The 24,454-nt window shown below is 37.3% G+C and overlaps 1 protein-coding gene across 2 annotated transcripts in view; it reads right to left on the reverse strand.

The window, feature by feature from the left end:
• The window catches only part of ND-75 (NADH dehydrogenase (ubiquinone) 75 kDa subunit), a 155,846-nt gene that overhangs the window by 90,221 nt on the left and 41,171 nt on the right, over positions 1-24,454 (reverse strand). For both annotated transcript variants that reach the window (XM_067138625.2, XM_067138626.2), the window contains exons 6-8: positions 22,923-23,144; positions 3,706-3,915; positions 3,492-3,621 (exon numbers count right to left, since the gene is read on the reverse strand). In XM_067138625.2, the coding sequence (XP_066994726.2) occupies positions 3,492-3,621; positions 3,706-3,915; positions 22,923-23,144 (562 nt within the window). The remainder of the gene's footprint in view (positions 1-3,491; positions 3,622-3,705; positions 3,916-22,922; positions 23,145-24,454) is intronic.

Below are 24,454 nucleotides of genomic sequence, written 5' to 3' on the forward strand. Positions count from 1 at the left end.
TCTTTCAAGGAATAACCAATTTCACTCATCGGACACAATACAATCACTATCACCATCACCATCTATAAATATCAATTTCGTCGTCAGACTCCTCGTTAGTCAAAATATTACTTACATCTTCTGGAGCAAGCTCGCATCCTCGATTCGATCCAGTCATTACCACGTGTATTTGTTTACTATCAGAGAGTGTTTCTTTCTACGGAAACCAGAGATGAGGGAAAAGAAAAATAATGTGTGTTGTCAAGGAATAGTCATACAATGCTCTCACAGGCAACAACAATAGAAAACAGTTCCTGGGTGCTGTAATTTGTAGCAAAATCGCGTAATAAGTTGGGTTATGTAATACCGTACGGATAATGGGACAGAACTTCATCACAGAACATACGAGATGTAATAAAACACGGAATAAAGTTCACTAAATATGTCAAATGTACCCCAACTTTGTTGTAAAAACCTTCCAGTACGATGCAAGGAAACAATTTCAAACATTCAACATGAAACGCAAATAGACGGTGGTACTGTTCAGATGCAAATTTCGAGAACGTAAATAAACGGCAGTATTGCTCATTGGGTTAAGGTCCATGGTTTCACATTTTTCTTTATGAAATCTTTCATTCGTTTGAATGTTGTTTTTGTGCCTCGAGAAGTGTGATGTGATATAAAATGAAAACAAAATAACTCACTACTTCCTTGTACAGTCTTCACCTCAGAGTTGCCTGTCACTGTGTCAACAGATTAGTTTCCTGTTACTGACATCGCCTGACCTTAGAAACATAAATTGCCATGTCTCGCAATACTATTGCTCCATATGTAATGACTGACTCAGTGAGGTTTTCATCTCATTTTGAAGGTTTTCTTACGTGCAATATTGTGCACAAATTCAAAAGTAATGTAGTGTAAAAAGACATTAATTGGATTTATAATAAATTGTACCTAGTGTCTTATAAATCCTTTACTATCATAGCATTCCCCACTTTGTATGGAACAATCCAATCCTTATTCGAAGTTGTTCTTTCAATATTTCTAATTTCTATGAGGGTATAAGTATAACGGTGTAGTTCATGCTGTCCCTAGGAAAAAATCTCCGGCCGGCATGGGCTTGGACCTTCCTAACACTCCATCCACCAAGCGATACGCGCACGCACGGCCGCTCGCACAAGAAAAAGGTTAAGAATTCTGAATTGCTTGTTTGCTGACGATGCAAAAAAATTTATGCAAATTAATTGTCCACTCGGTTGTTTAAAACTTTAAAAAAATTTACATCATCTGGAAAAGTACTGTATTTGAAATAGGTTGAAACTTAATCATGAAAAATGTAGGACAAATTTAGTAATAACATTCTAACTCCTGTTTCACAAGTTAACAACCTTTGTGTTTTATTCAGTTATGACCTATATTTTAATGAACATATAGAAAACATTTATAACAAATCATTACAGAGACTGGGTTGCATTACTAGATATTCCAGAGAATTTTCATACTTAGGTAGGTATCGATTGCTGTATGTATCTATGGTACGCCCTATACTAGAATACTGTACACCTGTATGGAACACTTCTCATCAGACCTCTGTCCATAGATTAGATTCAGTACAACAAATTTTTTTGTTTATATTCATTTAGAGCAGGATTCTCATATAAAAATGTTGATTACACAGCCCTACAACAGTCTTATCTGCATAGTCTGTCACAACGCCATGAATTCCCGGATACACTTTTCATTTTTAAATCGCTTCACTCCTTATTGAAATGCCCACAACTCCTTGAAAAAAGTAACCTACATGTACCAGACAGACACACGAGGTTTGAGATTACATTGCCTACAAATTGGCATAGAACAAATTATGCAGTCAATGGGCCAATTGAACGAATGTCAAGATTTCTAAACAAAGTGGATATTGATATATTTAACTGCTCATTGTCAAAATTTAGAAATCGCTTACATAATCTCCAGAAGTGACTATTACTTTCCTGTGCTTACTTGTAATATAACCTGTGTATATCTCTGTACATCTTTTTCTTCTTATACTCCACTGACCTCTCTTCTTAAGTGTGTTTTGTTTTGTTTATTTTTTTCTCTATTGTGTGAAATGGTCTTCTTCATCTTCCATTCCCTTTTCCAGATTCTCTCTGGGTAGGGTAGTGTACCAAAGCTCTTCACCATTCCTCTTCCAGTACTTTATTGCTATTGACCCCTCTATTTGCAATACAGTCTACAACAGAGCTCCTCCATCTCACTCTAGGATGTCCCCTTGGCCTCTTTTCAGTCTCTGTATCCATGAATGTTATCTTTGGTATTCTCTCTCCTGGCATTCTCATCATGTGTTCAAACCATTTTAGCTTTGCTATATCAATCTCTTCTTGAATTGAACACACTCCCACGCTTCTCCTTATTTCCTCACTTAATATTCTATAAGTAATAATAATAATAACTTAAATGTTTCCACCTTTTCAATACAATATATTCACAAATTTACAAAATTATACGGTACTAGTTTCGACCCATCTAGGGGTCATCATCAGCCGTATTGAAGCAAAGATCATTTGTGGCGAAATCCTAAGACAATATTATTTTAAAGAATAACAAGTGAAATGAGATGTTATGGTAATAGTTAATAATAACATAATAACATCTCATTTCACTTGTTATTCTTTAAAATAATATTGTCTTAGGATTTCGCCACAAATGATCTTTGCTTCAATACGGCTGATGATGACCCCTAGATGGGTCGAAACTAGTACCGTATAATTTTGTAAATTTGTGAATATATTGTATTGAAAAGGTGGAAACATTTAAGTTATTATTATTATTACTTATATATTGTTCAATACGGACCAAAAACATGAAATTCATAACCATCAATAATATTCTATCTCGTCTTGTCTTTCCCTGTATGCTCCTCAAGAACCTCATTTCAGCTGCTTGTATCTTACTTTGGTTCCGCTTAGTCAACGTCCAGGCTGCTGGAGCATAGGTCAGTATAGGTTTATAATAGGACGAGTATAAAACCATCTTGCACTTCATTGGCACATCTTTGTTACATACAATGTCTCTAACACACTGGTAGAAACTTGCAATTTCTCTATCCAAATTTCCATCTTGTGACATCATGCTGCCTAAATATTTAAAACTTTTCACTACTTCAAGAGGTTCATTTCCTATTTTTACCACTCCCCTGGATTTTCTGTTACCTCTCGTCATGATCAAAGTCTTGCTTGTGTAAAATGGTATAACCATTAATGAAGCGTCGTCGTCGTCGTCGTCATAGCCATGAAACCTCCATTCTATATGAAATCCAACCTGACAGCATCATGATATTCCATTCCAAATATCTCTAATGTAATTAACCATAATTAGTAATCTCAAAAAGTAGACTTTTATGACCACTAAATGAGAGGATTTGATTTGCAGCAACCACAATGAAAACCCAGTAACAAAGTCAATCAATGAACCATAACTCCTTTAAAACACATATAATGGTAAACAACTACCTGCTATTCTCGTGTTCAGAATGTAGCTGGAGCGAAAATCGGTTCCGGAACCATCCAAAGGAAAAGCTTGCTCGGTGCACAACGATTCTGAGCCAAGCCTATTCAGCAGATCTTTCAGTGCAATAAGAGCCTGTAAAGAAATCTCTACTGTAATGATATTTTTAAAACACATCTCTACAATTCAACACAATTTAAATAACACACAGTGATGTACCTCAGCATCTGAGAAACCTCCAGCTACAGCAGCTATTTTGTCACCAGGTACAGCCTTCATAGCTTTGCAGACTGCTATGAGGGCATCTTCCCATTCCACATGAACCAGATCGCCATCAGAATTCCTGAGCATGGGTGTAATCAGTCTTTGACGTTTCAAGCCATCACAAGAAAACCTTGATTTGTCCGACAGCCATTCTTCATTGATTTCCTGCAGATTATAAACATAAAAAATCATAAATAAGTTTAGAAAGCATTACTATATCATTGACACTTGAAATTCCATTCTGTTTTGATCACGCTCCAAGTAAAGAAGTTAATATAATTACCTCTATAACCTACATATCTATACAAGCCATATTATCATATAACATACATACGCGAATACTACATGCACATTTTTTCCAGAATTTAGCAAAGTTTGTATCGCTTCGCCTGAAGCAATGGATCCCGTAAAACTATAGCATTGTCTGGCCTCTGTCTGTATGGTAGGACATTAGAAGTGAAGTGTGAACCACATATTAAGTATGGCTTCAAGTTCTCGTAATCTCTTGACCAAGGCTAAAGAAAAGCTTAACAGCTATTCAAGATGCAGAGAACATTGGAAACCATGCAGCAGGACAGAAGTATGTCAGAGAATGTTGCACTCATGAATGGCAAAAAAAAAAAATTGTTATTTGCAGGGCATTTTGCACAACACATTCCTGTAAAGTTAATAGCAGACAGCACACTCATTATGACAACACACAGGTAAAACTAGTCGATTATAAATACCAGGGGAAGATAAGAAAACAGCATAACAATTCTCATCGAGTGGGTTACCTACTAACCCAACAAGACAGAGCAGAAAAGAAATGCTTTGACCTACGCTAACGTATGAGATGCCATCTATCGGAATAAGGAAAGATTACATAGTGGTAACAAGACATGATGGGAAAGAGTAATAGTGCATAGATACAAGAGTTCGCTAGGAACGTGAAGACTTCAGAAAAGGCAAACGTACCATAAAATGATATGGTGTGGTTGACTACCCTACAGTGGTGGTGGTGTGGTGGTGATTACTGTTCTAAGAGGGAGTACAACTAGGGACCCACCCTCTATCCTACCAAACAAAAGATTATGATGGGTTTCTTAAAACAAATTTATATTTTACTGTATTCAGTTCTGGAGTATTAATTTCTTGTAAATAAAACACAAATAAAAGCTAATTTTCTTTTTTCTAATTATTTCCTAAAACTAGGGTATGTGGATTGTTCAACGACACAAATTATTCACGTATATATATGACTTTACTACAGAAAAAATTGTTATATTAAAATAAGGCCCCAGTGTGGCTCAGATAGTTTAAACATAGATTTTTATACTATAAAATACAGTACTGGGTTCATATTTTCTGTGATTGTGCTTGACAGAATTAAGAGATAGAAAAAAGTTAATTTTCTCTAGCTTCTAATCAATTCTTGTAATGTTCCATTGTGAGAAAAGGAATGACAAACTAGTTCATTCATCATGCTGTGTGCACCTCATTATGGTGCCACTACTGGTTTCTGCAGTTTCACTATAACTTCAGTGGGGCTATATAAAGAACTAACCAGCTCCAGGCTAAAGACTTATCCATAGCCATCACCCCCAGTATTTGGTAGCATTCTCTTTCCTGAACTCAGTACTCTATAAGCTATGGCTTCATGAATGACTGATTGATTGATTGATTGATTGATTGATTGATTGATTGATTGATTGATTGATTGATTGATTGATTGATTGATTGATTGATTCAGCTTAAGGGACATCAACATGAAGCCTCAAGACAAAGGCAGGAAAACAGAAAGTTCCACAAACTCAAAGAAGAACAGTTCTGTAAAGGGAAGGACCATAAAAATGGGAAAATGAAATTCTTCCTAGACCTCACTAACCTGATACCATCATGGTCAGAAACGAACTAGGAAAGTTTAAACACAAGGGATTAAAAGGCAAAGGTGAGTGGAATGCCCTGCACAGTTGGAGTTCAATGATCAACATACACATGGAGAAAGGCATGACTGCATCAACTCATTCAGGACAGCCTTAGAACTAAAATACAGTAGAAGTCTGTTATAGCGAGAATTCATAACAGCGAAAGATTAACTTGCTATAACAGATTGTCGTTATATCTGGATTTTCGTAAAAGTCAGAAAAAACTCATACACAATAAAATTGGTATGAAACAGCAATCAGTTTGTTCAAAACTTGCATTTTGGTGAATGATGTCCATACTGCGGCTTGTTTGTTTGTTTGTTATTCTTCAAAATCCGATACTACGTGAAAGTTCATAATTAATTTCATTCTGAAAAAATTACTGCAGAAGCCTCTGTGGCAAACGTTCCAGTTTTCTCCTTCAAACAGCGTCACCTAACCGTATATGTATCATGAAAAATTATTTCAAGCACACATAGAGAAATGATTACCTCTTCGCTACAAGTATGCATGGGAACAGCCTTTCTGAAATTTACCTAGACATGAGAAAATATACACTATCCACTGAATAAGTGGTGTACTCTGCCATATCTTGAGGTGTATCCCATTCTTATTTAATTTCAGTGTACAACATTGAAAAATAAGCGATCTTTTACTTCAGCCTTTATCTCGAACGAGTCAACAATTGCTATCGGCCATGTTATTTACACATCTATTAAGAAAACTTGCTATCCTCTTTCATTTTGAATTTTCTTTTAGAGAACAGCAGTCTAAAAGTCAGGTCAGGTACATCCTGCTACCGTATGCGACAGTAGACGGCACCACCTGCAACTGTCTGGCCGAGGGTTGGGCGGCCATTACCAAACCTGACAAACTAAGGAAGTAATACCAATATAATGTCCAATAACGGACCATTATATTGGTATTATAAATTTACTCATTCAGGACAAATATTTTAGGTTCCCTATGGGAATCAACATCTATATCAAACTAAGGAAGACCGATGGCTATGGCCAGAGGGGTTCACCCTTAAGGGTAGTTGTTGAAGCCTTTGTGTAGGAAATGACACATATTCAATAGGAAGCTGCTGCCATGCAGATATGGCAAGGGACTGCTAAAGGCTAAGGGAGATAACCCTGACAGAAAATCTTCTCTAATGTTAGGCCTAGCAGGTCAGTTGGAGAGTAATTGAAATCGCTTTCAAGAAAAATACAAGTCTTGGATCAAAGAACTCAAGACAACGACAACAGCTAGGCACGTATGACGGTTTACAGCTTGAAGCTTCACCAGCTACGAAACCTAAATCAAGACCCTGTGGCCGGATTAGAACCTTGAATATTCTAACACTGACAAATAAAACTGAAGAAATACTTTATATGATGGAAAGGAGGAAAATTCTTATCATGGGGATGAGTGAAACCATATGGAAGGCAACAGGAAAAAGACACCTCCGTCTGGTCTATAAACCATACTGGTCAGCAAATAACTTGGAGTCAAGAAATGGAGAATACTCTATAAAGATATTGCTGTTTGTAGCCAGAATGAATTTGTCAGTGACAGAATAATTAAAGTGTCAGTAAATTGGCATGGAGACAAATATATAATCCAGGTCTCTGCTCCACAATCAGGATGTTCAAAAGAAGGGAAAGAAGCCTTCTTGTCCAGCTTGGAGGAACATATGGCTTGTGAAAATTTGGTAGTAATGGGAGATTTTAATGCTCAGGTTGGATCGGACAGACTGGGCTATGAATCCTCCCCAAGTCCTCATGGAATAGGGAATAGGATGACAGGGGGCGAACATCTTCTAGATCTTTGCATGAGGAACAATATGGATGTAAGTAACACTTGGTTCAAGAAAAGGGACACGCATAAGATCACAAGATATAGTTGGGATGATCAATATGGAATGGTAACTGATTATATACTCGCTGACCAAGAAGTTTGGAAGATTGTAAATGATGTCAAAGTAATTCCTAGTGAAAATTTGGATGGAGACCACAGGCTGTTGGTCGTGGATATCACAAAGAGAAGACCTCCTAAAGTTTACAACAAAAGAACACTAAAAATTTAGAGACTATCTGAACCAAGGGTGAAGGAAATGTTTTGAGAAAACGTTCGGAAGATGTTGCCTAAAGAAGATCTGAGATCTGCAAATGAGGAATGGGATAACCTGAGGAGAGTACTGATGAAGACAGCTGAGGGAGTATGTGGAAGGCAGAGCCAAATAAGAAAATCCAAAGAAACAGCATGGTGGAATGAGGATGCAAAAGCTGCTGTCAAAGCTAGAAATGCGCAAGAAGAGCTTTGTACCGTGCCAGTGAGAGGAAATCTAAGTGAAATCGAGGATAAACTATCATTTTACAGAGAAAAAATATTATAAGTCAAAGAATAGTTGACATTGAGAAATGGAAATGCAAAGATGATCTTGCCAATAGAATAGGGCAAGACAAACATAAGAAGTTCCTGAATAGCACTGTTAAAAACAAAAATGATAATAGTACTATCAACACAGTAGAGTTTCCAAACGGAGAGGTAACTAGAAATGAAAATGAAATATTACAGTTCAGTAGATATGTCAATCACTTACTGAACTGTAATACAACTGATGACAAACAAAATGACCCTCTAAACCCTATAAATTTTAAGGTAGAAAGTTTGACTTGGCTGGAAGTGGAGACAGCAATATGTAAAATGAAAAAAAAGTCTGCAGGATTGGATGAGTTCAGTGTGGACATGATCAAAGCACTTGGAGAACCTGAAATACAATGGTTGTACAGAGTACTAAATAAAATTTGGGAAGAAAATGAAATCCCCGGTGGCCCGAGGCAAGGAGTGATTATTCCACTATTTAAGAAAGATGACCGAAAGAAGTGTAACAACTATAGAGGCATAACCCTTCTATATCATGGGTTAAAAATATATGAGACCATCCTGGAGAGAAAAATCAGAAAGTCTGTTGAACCTAAACATGCGGAAAAACAACATGGATTTAGAGCAAACAGATCAATGATAAACCTAATTTTTTCAACAAGAATACTGGGATAAGAATAGAATGGTTATAGTCGTATTCTTGGATACTGAGAAGGCATATGATCATGTACCACGTAAGCACATATGGGAATGTCTGAGAATGAGATTATAGGTTGAGTAAAACAACTATTGCATGTAACTATTCTCATGTTTAGACCCGTATTGAAATTTGCTATAATTTGCAAACAAATTTTTATTTTTCTTATTCCACCTATTCAATACAATTTATTGCGAGGTGTTAGAAATTCTTATTACTACAACACTACATTAAAAGGGACAGGTTTTGCTTGGTTTCCACCATCCTCAGGCTTATCTCAAGGTTAAGACCTGTCATTGTTAATTTGCTTATAACTAATTTGTACTTAATTATGATTCTAAAAACTAAGTGGTAAAATACGAGGCGTGTTTTTTAAGTAAGGTCCGTTTGAAAATAAGTACACAACGAAAGGTTATTTCAAAAAGTAAATTTATTTTCAGAAAGTACATACTTCATTCTATTTTTCGACATAATTGCCAAGTTTGTTCAAACACTTATCATACCTCGTAACCAATTTGAAAATGCCCTCTTCATAGAAACTTGCCACCTGCTCCAATAACCAAGAGTTCACTGCCATTTTGACGTTGTCATTGTAATGGTTGCCACTGAGGTGCTGTTTGAGGTGGAGGAACAGATGGTAATCACTCGATGCAAGATCAGGACTGTAGGGTGGGTGGTCTAAAACTTCCCAGCCAAAACTGTCCAATAAAATCGCACGTCTGACCTGCAGTGTGAGGTCTTGCATTGTCATGGAGAAGGACAATTCCCTTTGTCAGCATGCTGCGTCTTTTGTTTTGAATCGCTCTGCGAAGCTTTCTCAGGGTTTGGCAGTATGCTTCTGCTTTGATAGTGGTTCCTCCTTGCATGAAGTCGACCAACAAAACACCATGCCTATCGCAAAACACCGACGCCATGATTTTGCGCTGGGACAGAGTCTGTTTGGTCTTCACCTTTACAGGCGAGTGTGTGTGTCTCCATTCCATGCTCTGTTGCTTTGATTCGGGCGAGATATGCGAAACCCATGTTTCGTCTCCAGTTACAATCTGACTCAAGAAGCCATCACCTTCTTCGTCATAACGAGTCAAGAACTTCATCGCACACTCAAATCTTTGGTTTTTGTGGTCCTCTGTTAGGAGTTTCAGGACCCAACGGGAGCACAGTTTCCTGAACTTTAGGTGTTCAGAAACAATGCTGTACAGCACTGATCTCGACACGTCAGGAAATTCGTTTGAGATACTTGTTATTGTGAAGCGCCTGTTCTCACGAATCTTCGCTTCAAACTGAAGCCACCAAATCGTCTAATCGAAGAAGGGCAACCGGAGCGGTCCTCATCATGGACGTTGTCACGGCCATCTTTGAATTATGTATGTCTCAAATATTATTACAATATTTTTAAGTCCACCTGTTCAATACAATACAAAATAATTCACTATTTCATATGGTTAAAATTTTATACATAATACATAAAAGTCAATGGTACATGTTTCACCCTCCTTTACGGTAACCTTTATGGTTACAGGTGAAACATGTACCATTGACTTATGTATTATGTATAAAATTTTAACCATATGAAATAGTGAATTATGTTGTACTGTATTGAACAGGTGGACTTAAGAATATTGTAATAATATTTGAGACATACGTCAACTTCAATACGGAACCAAAATGAGAATAGTTACTCGTAACATCTTTGAATTGTCGTACCCACTTACGCAATTTGCTTTCACTCGTAAGAGTATCACCGTACACTTCGCAAATCTGTCAATGAATTTCTGCAGCAGACAGGTTCCTTGCTGACAAAAACCGTATCACTGACCGAACCTCACACGTGGCGGGCAAGTTGATAGTCTTAAACATTTTGAAAGCACAGAACAAAACCGCACAGGTTAGCTACTGAGCTGAAACTGAGCACAGTTGCTCCCGAGGCATGCCAGTACACGACGCACGCGCTCGCTGCGATATGCGCGTGAACTACTAGTGTGTACAACAAAACGGACCTTACTTAAAAAAGACACTTTGTACATGAATATAGGCATTTATAAACACAATGGATAGTTCAACAATTTAAAATGACAGTGCTAAAATTGGGATAGGAAAGACCTAGGAGTTGGAAGGAAGCAGCTGTGGCCTTAATTAAGGTAACAGCCCCAGCATTTGCAAGGTGGGAAAATGGGAAACCATGGAAAACCCTCTTCAGGGCTGCCGACAGTGGGATTCGAACTCGCTAACTCCCAGATGCAGGCTCACCCTCGCGCGCCTCTAACCGCATGGCCAACTCGCCCGCTCCTCTAGATGTTCATCTATGCGACCCGTTTGTGGGGCATACATCTGGAATATCTTTCATGCCATTTTCAAACTGGAGTCTCATCACCATCATCCTATCGCTGACGCATTTTGTAGACTCCACATATTCTTGGATTTCTTCTCTAAGTATGATGGCCACTCCAATTTTTGCTTATGGTCCTCTGCTGTAATACAGCCTGTATCCTTCTTTCAGAGGAATCCCTCCCGTACCCCTCTTCTTGGTCTCACACAGTCCAAGTATGGCTATATCTTTTTCTTTCTTGAAGTCAGCCAGTTCTTCCGTCTTTCCCATCAGTGTCAGGACATTTACTGTCGCAATCTTGATGTAGTTTGGTGCTGGTTGCCCATTCATAGCTGCCAGCTTTTAGAAATCAAAAATAGGAAGATTTTTTTAATTCTTGGATTTCTTCACATATATTGTGCTAGGTCTAAATGAAAAATGGACAAGATAAAAGGCATGCATACCTACAGTTACAATGTGATTTGATTGTTAAATTTAAATTCTTAAATTTCAAAAAAACAAAAAAACAAAAAAAAATGGTTACAAGAAAATGTACCCAATCACTCTCATTTATGACACATACATACGAATAATAATACAGTCGAACCTCGATATCTTGAAACTCCATTACTCGAATTTTCAGTATCTCGAACTAACTTAGATTTTCCGGCCATTTGTTCTATTCTTCACGTGTATTTATCTCTCTATCCTTGAAATTCGGTTATACAAATTTCTCGATTTATCGTAGCAAACATTTCCTTCCTTGAAGCAAAAAATACTCTAACTCAAATTTTGTGCAACATTAAGTGTGCAATACGGCATTTGCGGTTTGTGAGGAACAGTTAACAAGTATAGAAAGGGTTGCAGTGAAGCTGGAAACTAATATGACAGGAACCGAAAAACTCGAACTTCTAGTGATCGGCAAATCCTCGCCGTTTCTCATGTGTCAATTAATTATCCGTCACGTATGAAAGCAACCCCAGAAGTCGCGGATGACAAGCTCCATTTACGAAACTCGGCTGCGTGGTATTGACGAAAAGTTTCAACGTGAAGGGAGGAAAGGTTAACCGCAACAAACAGAAGAGACTAATGAATTTTTTTTCCAAATGTGTTAACGGAGCTATGTTTCTTATTTCACTACTGTATGTACTGTATCCTGTCTTTAAAAAGTTACTATAATAAGGGTTTTAATTAAAGTGATGCTGTAAAATAGAGTTTCTTTGTATACTTTTAACCCTTTAACCGCCAACGTCCGATAGTAATAGACAAATAAAAATGTAAATAATAAAACGTCCGATAGATCGGACATTCTAGGTTGTTTAAAAACACCAACGTCCGATCAATCGGACATTCTGGAAAAACATTTTCCAAGTTATTTATTTGTTTTAGGGTTGGTTCTACCACCTACTGGTAAAGTAGCGCGTAACTTGCCCTCCGCATAAAAGGATGTTTCCGTTCGACCAACCCCAAGTAGCGCTATCGGCAGCATAAATCTTAGTTACCTGGCGCATAATTTATCAGCCACTTCGAGGGCCCGATAAGACTACCTGCCGGGCAAGTTTTGAGAGTTGAACATTATTAGCTGTATTTCTGGTGACATACAACTTAAATTAGCTTAGTATACTGAAAAAAGCATGATACTGCAACAGTGGGCAATACTGTATTGCAGGATCTTGAACATTAATGCTTCCCTTGGGTTGCAACGGTCACACGAGCCTCTCGTATCGGTAGCTTAGGGAACAAATTTTATACTTCAAGCTTTCGTAAAGAAACCTTAAAAGGATATAAAATCCAAATCTATTTAGAAATCATTTCAAATGGGCTTTAATTTTCTACTTTTTCAGTTTTCAGACATGAGGTATAATTTAATGTATGTATCCCAACTACCTCAAGCGTTCTCGTAGCGTAATGGCTAACACGCTCACTTCGTAATACGAGGTGTCCAGGTTCGAGTCTTATGACGAATCTTTTTTATTTCCATTATTAGCGTTGTGTTAATCTGTATGCCTCTTTTCATACGTTCTTTTGTTAATAATATATTTCATTGAATTGCTTTATATGTATGTTACTTATAGAAAGTGATGTTATGATTAATCAATGAAGTTCTGAACTTGCGATTGAAAATCTATTCACTATTTAATTCCCCATTTTACTCACACTGAAGCATAATGTTATAATATTTTGTGTATTGTGTATGTTTGTATATATGTACCTATGCTTGTTCTCGCATTTTGGCTGAAGATGACACTAAACAGCGTTGAAACTAGTCCCACGTATATATGTTGTAATTTAACCATTATAACATTAATTTGTATTGAAAAAGTGGATCCTTTAAGTTACCTCTCTTACGTTCTCAGTTCATTACGGATATAAGATGAAATTCTTAAATTTAAATGTACTTTATATTTTCATTGACGGATTTAGTGTTGTGCAGGATAGTGGCATTATAGCGTGAGGTTTTATAAGCTATTCTTAAATTGCATCTTTTAAAGATGTTAGTTATGGGGTGAATATTGGCGTTGTTAAGAGTGAAAATCACAGTCTTTCTCTGATTTGTTTTCTTTGATTAGTGTTGATTTTGGCTGATGTTTTATTTTTTGGATGATTTTATTGATCATGTTTTTATTATATCGGTTTGTTTAGCTATTTCATGGATTAAGTTTAATTCTTTTTTTTAATATCTTCGTTAGATAAGGGTATGTTAAATGCTCTATACATCACGCTATAGTAGGCAGCTTTTTTGTGGGCATTGGGATGAGTGGAGTCTTGCTTTATTGTATCAGATGTCTGAGAAGGTTTCCTGTATATTTTATACGTTAGGTGATCTTCATGCTTGGTGACATATGTCTAGGTAATTTAAAGTGTGATCTCTTTCAGTCTCCATTGTGAATTTTATGTATGTGTCCAGTCTGTTTATCTGTTCTAGTATGTTATTTTCACCTGTGAATCTAGTCTACAACAACAAAAATGCTGTCCACAAACCTACACCAAAAGAAAATATTCTCAATATTACTCATCTCAGCTAATATTCCCGAGGCTGGTGACCCCATAGGGAGGCCCGACTGTTTATAGACACAGTACACTAGAATGCGATTATGAAGAGGGGAACATTCACACCTTAGTCAATGGGATATCAAACCCAACAACTTGACCCTGAGCTAAGCTTAAGAAGATTTTAAATGTATTGTTAAAAACACACGACTCGCACCTACCTCATCGCACAAACTTATCAACAAAACATCATTATTCATTACTAAAGACCGGATTTTTATGCAGCGACAGGTTAGATTGCAAACTAACTTGGTTAGCAAGGGAGTGTTGGCCACCCGCTCTTCGTTAATGTAGCAGGAGTAACATAATTTATAGGGGTTCTGATGGGCCGTACCCCTAATGTTATGCAAACCCGATAGCTTAATCGTTGTGAAGGTAGACTATACTTGCTACTCGCTTGAGTAAATTTGCATTCTAATCTATTAATGCATAAAAATCCGGGCTCTATTCATTACCAAATCTCCTACTGAGGCGGATTTTATAAAATACAGTACTATGTAACGCAGCATTAAGATGTTTTTAATTTAAAATAAGTATGTCAACATTATAACAATGGATTGAATGAACAGTGTCTGGTGAACATTTTAGACAAAACTACTCTTTCAAGCATATTTTATTACCACAACATATCATTATAATTTAGCATTCGTCATTTGTAATTAAGATAAGTATTGTTTTAATATTATATATTGTTTTTATTAAGACGAAGGTTCTTCAGCAGCTGAAAATGCAGATGCCAACTTTCAAGAAAGGCAAATCGTAATGCAGCCGTAGGGCACAGGGGGCGGGGGCAGTCATAGATTTTTTTTGTGATCTTACTAACTTACATATCATTTAAAGCTTGTAGTTGCTGTTTGGTAAACGTACACTGGTGACATGCTTTTTTCTTTTCATATCATGTGCATCCTCTGCACTAACAGAGCACTTAACAGTTCGGAGTTCATATCAGCACGAAATTCAGTCTTGTTCGTCTTCTTCATGCGCATCCAAAACACACGGCTACTCACAGTACAAAAACGTGTGAATGAGATTTTGAGGAACGCATTAAACATGGCCATTCTTCCGAGTATACCTCCCTAAATTTTTCAACTATATTTATTACTAGCGTCACTAGTCACGGTAACGTAATTTCCTGCACAAGAAATCGCTTCATTATTTCAAACCTTTCGCATGTCGTAACACACGATTAGCATATATCCTAGAAGAGCAATATATGTAAATTTGGCAACCAAAATCGCAATGAATATTTCTTCAACAGTCACGCACACAGTATTCACAATTAAACGGAGTTTGTCACCACTTTACCACCAAAACAAAGACAAAAGAACTCTCATACTTGCATGGAAGTCTGATCATGTGACGAACAAAGACAACAACTCCACAAGATATACCACTTCACAGGTGCCTATATTTCCGGTACTGGAAGCACACACTGCGTTCGGCGCGTGAAAACTCGAAATATTCTTAAACGAGGAACAGGAAAGGGGTATAAATTATTACTGAGAAATCCAAAAATAATATTCTGAGAATTCAAGACGCCTTGTGTATCCTTTTAAACACTTCATACACTTAGATTTAAAAATCAACAAAAATCGTAATTTGTGGTGTGTCATTCGTAAAGGCGTAATTATATTGGGTAATTCGTAATTATTACGATTGAATCGTAATAGTTGGCATCTCTGAAAATGACCCACAAATAGGGTCGAAAGCGGCCCTGTTATGTAATAATATTTTAAGTACCTTAAAAGAAATAACTGTATTGATTAGGTGGAAAGTTCCTATCTTTATATTTGCGATGATTAGAATCACCAATACAGTTAATGAAACCAAGAGATTATAATAAAACTTAACATTCTTCTCAACTAGACTATTGCATGGATACCCTGTGGCAGCTCAAGTGTTAAGTTCTCATCTTTGGTGTGTTTATTCTTAATATTACCGTATTTACTCACGTATCAGATCCCCCTTTATCCCACTTTTACAGCAAAAAAAAAAAAAAACAGGGGGTCCAATATGTGATAACCACAAATTTTCTGCAGTGAATACCTAACTTCTAGGCTATAAATTGTATGTGTAAACATTCTACACTATTCTTTAACAAACTTATGAATGTATTTGAGTTATACTATTTTCGTTGGAAAGAAGTAGTCCTAAATGTAAAAAGACAATAAATGGTGAACACTACTTTTAGGGCTATATATGAAGTAAATATAGTCAGTTTCAGTTACTCATATCACGTCATTCATTTCATCTCATTAATTCCTCTGATGAGGTTGACGTCAGGAAGGGCATATGGTCATAAAAACTCTCTACAAAGATTCGTCTCGCTTCATACTCAACCCCGTAGAGAAAAGGGATAAGGGTATCGTATTATCATATTATGCAATACTGATACAAAATAACTTCATGGCCAGTCATTTGTCTCTGTCAGTTAAGAAGTAGACCTACATCACAGCAAACTTGATCACTGCTTTCATTTTAATTGTTTGCGCCGTCAACTTCCCTGCTACTGGCGTTTCGTCATTCCAAGTGACGTCATCTTCACTGCCATCTCATTCGTCATGCACTGCAATCAAGAGCATTTGAGGTACCGTCTTCTTGAACCTTTTAAAAATAGTTTTGTTCCAGACTATAGAGTCCAAACAGTGAGAATCTATTCCCAAATGGTTTCTGGAGATGGTCTCCGATATTCGCGTTTGGTGAATGTGTAGCGAAGCCACTCCTTCCGAATAAACCCAAACTGTAGAATGTGTGCCAAACCACCAGCTGATAACTAGCATATGTTGCGAGTTGTACTTCTGAATGTAATACATAGTGACTGGAAGAATTTTTTTGATAACTGCAGCTGTTGAAAGCCAGACCCTTATTTTGAGGTATATTTCATGCTTGTTCTCTAATCCTATCAGGATTTACCTAAACAGCTGTAAATGAGAAGAGACCGCATTGTTTAGGTTAGGTATGCTATCGCTCGGATAGTGCCAAAAGTTCCACGACGGAAAGAATAAAAATAAATAACAGGACAGTTTGCCGCATTTATGGATATCTACAGGTCTACTGTACAGACAAGAAATGTGTTCCACCTATCAATACTTATTGATTATAAATGAATTTACATTTACCGGTTTCGGCCTTCCATGGCCATTATCAGCTAGTACATTAATATATTACAGCCATTACACAATATCACAAAGATGTTATTATGGTTAGATCATCCGGATGTCTAATGGGGATGAACCTAAAATATATTGTAGTAATGTTTTGTCTATGTGGGGTTAAAATATCTATGATCAATTTGGTGGTGAAGGCTACAGTAAACTAAAACCTATTGAGTGTACATTGGACATACCGAGTACATTAAACATATTAAAATACATATAGCACAGTATAAAACAATAAGTTAAACACATTAAAATATGGTACATGTATATTAAAACACTTGTTAAAATTTGAGAGTTCGTGTTGCGTGGAGTTCCTTCTTCAATCTTCTTTATAGTTCTTGCGCTTCTATATCTATGTTAATTTAGTTGCATAAAGTGATCTTCGGGAATATTCTATGGCTGATGTATGTCATATTGATTCATGGTGAAAACCCTTGTTGTGAAAATGATCATTCTTCGCTGACGAATCACGCTGAGAGGGGGACTTGAATGCAAGGTTTATTTTTTTCATTTTCTTTGTCTCGAAAAGCCTTTATGCGAGGGGGTCTAATACACGAGTAAATGCGGTATATATTTAGCCATCTGGTGGTCACTATGAACTTTTTATCAATGAGCTCCAATATTTTATTCTGAATTATCTCAATCATCAATATATAATTACATCATTACTACATTCATCATTTCCTTTCAAATATGTTGATCTGCTATTAATGTTATTTAAGTGTTTGTGCGCTGATGATGGCTCCAAGAGCCAAAACATGTCCACTATTATCAATACTTGCTGCCCTGAGAGAAGACTTTAGCAACACAGACGTACGCGCGGCACAACTGTCGTTTGTTTACTTCTCGCGGCCTTCTCAGGGAGGACGTTGTCAGGCAGTGCACAATGCTGGCAATCTCTCTACTTAGGAACAAATGGGTGGTGCTTGAGGAACTAATTGGTGGTGGTGATGGTTGTTATTGTTTTTAGGGCCTGTATTTTTCTTGCTGTACAGACTGTTAGGATAGGGACTGGACAAGACCAGTGACATACGGACAAGCAAATGGGATCCGAGGGCGTAAACCCGCAGGTTTGCTTCAGCTTTTATTGTGCCGGGGTTGGTAACAGAATTTTATTACAATAATTGATGGGAATGAGGTCACGTGCCACTTTACGTTTGCCAATAGGAATGCAAATAGCTACTTCAGCAATGAAAATGGTGAGTGCTGCTCTTTATTATGTTATAAAAGTAAATGTACTTCAGGGGGCAGGATGGTGGGTTCCTGGACATCACAATGAACACATCTCTCCTCTGAGATGCATTCTAAGTAAGATTTCATTACTGTCCATTTACTTATAACATTAGAAAAATCTTGTGACAAGCTGTAAATTTTTACTGCACTTTTGTTAGATAAATAATCTTTTGAGATTATATTGTGTATTGACTAGGTGACTAATCCTTTTTTGTTTTTTGCTCTCTCTCTCTCAAGTCACTGATAACTATGCTTCTACACGTAACTGTCATTCCAGAAACTGGCCATAAGGATAATAGACAGACATTGCTTAGGCCTTTGACTAAACTACTCAGTTTTATTTTTCAATCTCTCATCAAAATTTTCAGTGCTATAAAATATTTAATCTTGGCAGCACTAACACAGGTACCAAACACCTTTATTAACTTTTTCCGCACAAAAATAATACAAAATGATCCCAACTTACAAGTTGTAAATGAAGACTTCAACATCCAAACTGAAACATTCCTTACGAAATTGACAAGTAAAAAATTGCAACTCACCTTAATCAATTCCTCACTACTACAAAAGATACATCATCAATTCTCTGCTATGCGAGACATATCAAACAAAATTGAATAATCTTGTAAAGAGTTTCCGATACTATGAATGAAAACTGCTGCCGTCAATCATGGTGAATGATGAACGATTTGGACCAAGAGAGGATACAGGTAGCATCAGAGGAACATGCAATCAGGGTACACTGCCTGGAATGAGAGATGAGAACTATCCTTAAATACTTCTCTTAAGTAAGAAAACAAAATCTGTGACCTTTCAGAATCTAGGCACCAGATATGAATTAAGCAAAATAGATTTCAAACATGATCATAAGACTTCACATCAGTTTCCCAGAATTATCCATTTGGTTCCGACGAATATATGCATATCTCAAACAAGATACAATAAAATACGAGTATGATATGAAAATGAGCATTTGCAAGACTATATTGATGTTGGTAAGGAAGAAACAAAACAGAATTGAATATACAAAACTGAAACAGGAGGATCATTTAAGTATTTTGTATGTGCATTCTTACAGGATGGTAATAAAATAAGTGAAACTGAATCAAGATGGAGCAAAGCAAATGCAGTGAGTTTGCAATTGCAATCAGCAGTATTCTGAAATAAAGAAACTATTCCTACAACAAAATTGTATTTTTGTTGGTTTATTTTCAGGCAGACTTTGCTGTACTCGAGTGAAATATGGGTGGACCCATAATATCTTATTCGTAAGTTAGAAGTAACCGATATAAAAGTAACAAGAATTATTGCAGGTACAAACAGGTGGGAGCAATGGCAGGAGGATACGTGAAATGAGGATGTAGGCTGCTTATGTCAGCGCTTATGAACACGACGACATTCTTTTATAGCTGCTGCAATTTCTTTCTTCCACCAAGGAACAAGTTTATGCCGAGTAGTCCCAGAAAAAGATTGAATGGGCTCCTCAGCAGCAGCAAGAATAACCTGTATGTTATATTATCATCTACGCTCCGACTATCCGCATCGTTGACGACAGCTAATTATGTGAACTTCGGCCAATCAGCATGCTTAAAAATCCATCGGGAAGGAACCTTGATGGATTTCTGTTTCTACAAAGAAAGAATAATGGGGAAATGATCACTGTCACAGAGGTCACCGTGGACATCCCACCGAAGCACGTGAAGTGAATTCCCCACCCCAGTCGACGTCGCCACCTCCAAGATGGAACATTTGCTGAATAATTCTGACTGTGCAAGTGTTAGTAGTGGCTTAAGTATAATTAGTGAACTGGGAAAGTGAAAATAATATTGATAACATTAGGGGAAATAACTGTCTATACATGCGTGATGACATAAGTTGTAGGCCTAAACTTCAGTGGACAGATAAACAGATTCTTACGCTGAAGCCGAGGGCTGCCGACTTTCATTTGGTGAAAGAATTATATCTCTAGCTCCATTAGTTTCTGTACAATGCAGTTATTGATTTTTATTTTTTAATTTTTTTAATATAAATGTCTGCATTTTCAGGTTGATGGCTAAAAAGAGTTATCTTTATTCTGGGATAAATAGCATTTAAATATGGGCATGAGTGGGTTGTAGAAATAAGCACTCGGAGGCTTCTTCTGCCAGCAGTAAAGAAGAGGAAAACATCAGTATTTGGTCATTTCCAGCACAAACATTTCCTGCAGAATATATTTGAACACAAGGTACTAGGTAAGAAGGGCAGAGGAAAACCACACAAGAAGATCATAGAAGAGGTAATTGAGATCATGGGGTGCCAAGGTTATGATACATATGAAACTAATTGTAGAGAGAAGAGATCAAAGGTTGGAATGACAAAAGCATAGCCTCTAGGAAATGATGATGATGATGATGATGATGATGATGATGATGATGAGACATCACAGCCAGGATCAAGTCCCAACTGATGAGCCTAACTTAGCACACGAGGGCGAAACGCAGGCAACCAAGAATGAGTTAGCTGGAAAATTTGTAATGTCCAATAATGGACCATTATATTGGCATGTACGTATTGACAATTTAATTTAATGTTGTATGGCCTCCAGAGGCCTGGTGCAGGTCTTTCAAGTTGACACCGTATAGGCAACCTGCATATCTGTGAGGATGGGGCCCTACCTTTGATGAACTGCAATGCTGAAGCACCCCAAGCCATTAGAATTAACCAATGAAGTTAAAAATCCTCACCTAGGCCGGGAATCGAACCCACAACCCGCTTGACCAAAGGCCAGCACGCTAACCATTTAGCCATGGAGCCGGACTACGTATTGATGATTATGGTTATTGAATATCTACTCTATTATAACAACATCCACAGGATCTGATAAATTGTGTCGTCGTAACCGAGATTTAGACTTTAGGCTTTTGACTGTACATTGTACATCCAACCCTCGTCCTGTTCCTCTGAGGGGTCGGGTATGAAAGGACATGGTGAGATGAAATGAACAACTTGATACATGATAGTAGGAAGAGAAAGGGTGAAACCCAGTGCTATCACATAACCTACTCCTGTCAAAATGCACCAAGAAGTCTGCTCAAGGCTTAACATATCCATCCAACAGACAAATAACCATCAACAACATCATATACTTTCACTCCATATGAACATTGCGGAGAGGTTCGGAATTGAATCCAGGCTTTTGGCACGCAATCTAGTGATCAGAAATTGTACACCACCTCCCCTACCCTGTTGGCCAATATTCTGATGGTGAAAACTTTTTTCGACCAACAGGACTTAAACTGGCTAACTACGGTCTCAGATCCTATAGACTTCATGTTGTAATGGTCATAGCCAAAAGACTGTACATATTTACTGTATTTTTAAGCCTGATTTTAGCGTGCAAAACTGAAGTACGTACAACAGAAAATACAGTACTAAATTTCATAAAACAATGGAGGGGATTGTCTGCAGCAATTTCCAAGGGCCAATGACAGAAGGGGAGAGGAAGTAATCTGTCTGTTCGCCATCTTCCAATTCCAAGTTATGAATGTTCAAGTGACAACAGCAATCTTAAAATACTATGTATCTTAGAAAATGATAATCCAAAATGATGTTTAAAATGACGTTATAAGAGGTAGACGCATACATGTTTGTCACATTAAGCAAGACACGAGGAATATTTTTGTACCACACAATACCATATGTTATAGACAAGGTGCCAGTGAAACCAATGTCACAATAACAAAGTTTACTGTATTTCCTAGTTTCAAGCGAACTAATAGCATTAAAAGAAACAAGTCTTCAAAAACCAAAAGAGAAATGGAATATTTGACACGAAAACATCAATTCATGCAGTGTTCTCCCCAGAAATTTTCATCAGTCAGATGGCAGGGATGAGTAGCCGGGCAGGGAATACAATGTACAAAATAAATAATAAAATTTTAATGTATTCCCCTCAGGCCATTAACAGTAGTATCAGACAGGTACATTAACAGCAAAACTGAACTATTTTAGTGTTGTTATCCCGAACAAGTCATAACAGAGTATTTTGAACTTCTAGTGTTCTACTCCTTGTTCCTGATCACGTAGCACTGGGGCTTACCACTATGTTGCTGTGGAATGCCCTACGAGTTTGTGACATCATGCAAAATAGAGCGCTCACTTGCGATTTCATGCCAATCCAGACATCGCCCACGCACGACACTATGTGATAGTCAAGCTAAATATTTAAACTCCAGGGTAATTTATGCAATTATGTTGACAGTAACAAAGATTTATCATTTAAATTACCAGTTTTATAGTGTTTAGGCCTACATTTTAATTTGGATCACCCGATGACTCAAATATGTATCAATGTTATGTAACTAGCTCAAATCTAGGTTATGTTAGCCGGGCATTCTGTAAAAAGCCCATTAAAAAGATCCTAGGGAGAACACTCAAGCGAAATACAAACTCAACTGCATAATCAAACTAACATCATTCTCACGAGGCAGTATCCTAAGCACTTCACCCGTCCGTGTGGTGACAACAATATTACTGCCAACTGCATCCAAGACATCCACACTTTCTGTTTTCCTTGTTTCCCACGGTCTTGCCGAGAAGGAGTAAGGCTTTGACGTCAAAGCACCCACAGGACAAAGGTCGATTACATTTCCGGACAGTTCAGATAGGAAGAACTTTTCAACGTAAGTTCCAACCTGAAAAATAAAACAAAAATTACTTATATCAACATGTGAAGAACACGGCCACTCACAACTTTATACACTTCTCCAAAATGCTGAAAATCATCACCGAACGTCATTGATATAAGATTACTTCAAGATTGCTACCAAGCAAAGAAACAGTTGTTTGAACTTACAAATCTAACAATCTAACAAGGATATTATTAAAATATATTCCTAAATAGCTATAAATATGTATCAGTCCATTTCAAACCTTATTACAATTCCATCAGACTAAATCAAGTATGAACCTCTCCCTTTTTTCTTTACTTGGTCGTTCATTCATATGCAATTACTACTGCATTTGCTCACATATAACTTGCCACCGTGTATATCTCGCACCCCATTTTTAACATCTGAAATAGCAGGAAAAATCCCACACATAACTTGCATTAATTTCTCACATTGTCATAAAGACGTACCGTATATACACAAAATAAAGTTTGGCTATTCCGTGGACATGCCTACATTAAATATCGGAACTGTACCAATTGCTGTTACGGTACTTTGTATGTGACAGTAAAAAAAAGAAACTGCATTTCTTTCTACCCGCAGAACAGTTGCAACAAAAATACCTAACTTGCAAACCCCCGCACCAAGGCCGCATTCCTAGCCTGTCAGTCACACTCAGCCATCCCTCTCAGTCTTCCGTCTTTGCCAATATACTTATTGGTACCCATCCTACAGAGCTGGTCACGTGAACTGTGAGTGTTTCCCTGTCCAGGCAGTCAAGTGATCACGGTTTTAGGTATCGTCCATCTGTTGCATTGTCGACAAGTATTCTGTTTTCACATTTTATTGTTTCTCAGTGAAGTTTTCTTGTGTAGGTTGATCTTTAAGTTATGGAGAAACGTGGTTATATGGCTGGGTTTAAACTCAAAGTGATTAAATACGCTGAGCAACATGGTAACAGAGCTGCCGGTCAAGAGTTCAGTGTGACAGAGTTTAATGTTCGCTACTGGCGTAAACAGAAAGCTACGCTAGAAACCACCAACCAAACACTTAAGGTATTCAGAGGGCCAAAAACTGGTAAGTTTCTTGAGCTGGAAGACGAGTTGCTTCATAACATTACAGAGTTGCAAAATGATAGCTTCAGGATCTCTCAAGATATGCTACATTTCAAAGCGCACGAACCAGCAATTAAAGGAGGAATATCGTCGCCGTAAGACCTATCTGTGTCGGTGCGACGTAAAGCCCATAGCAAAAAAAAAAAAAAAAAAAAGAGGAATAAGCTGTTTGGATCTGAAAGTGAGCCGAGGTTGGATCCGCAGATTCATGACACATGT

The sequence above is a fragment of the Anabrus simplex genome, chromosome 1 (genome assembly GCF_040414725.1).
Source record: "Anabrus simplex isolate iqAnaSimp1 chromosome 1, ASM4041472v1, whole genome shotgun sequence".
In the NCBI taxonomy this organism is placed as follows: domain Eukaryota; kingdom Metazoa; phylum Arthropoda; class Insecta; order Orthoptera; family Tettigoniidae; genus Anabrus; species Anabrus simplex.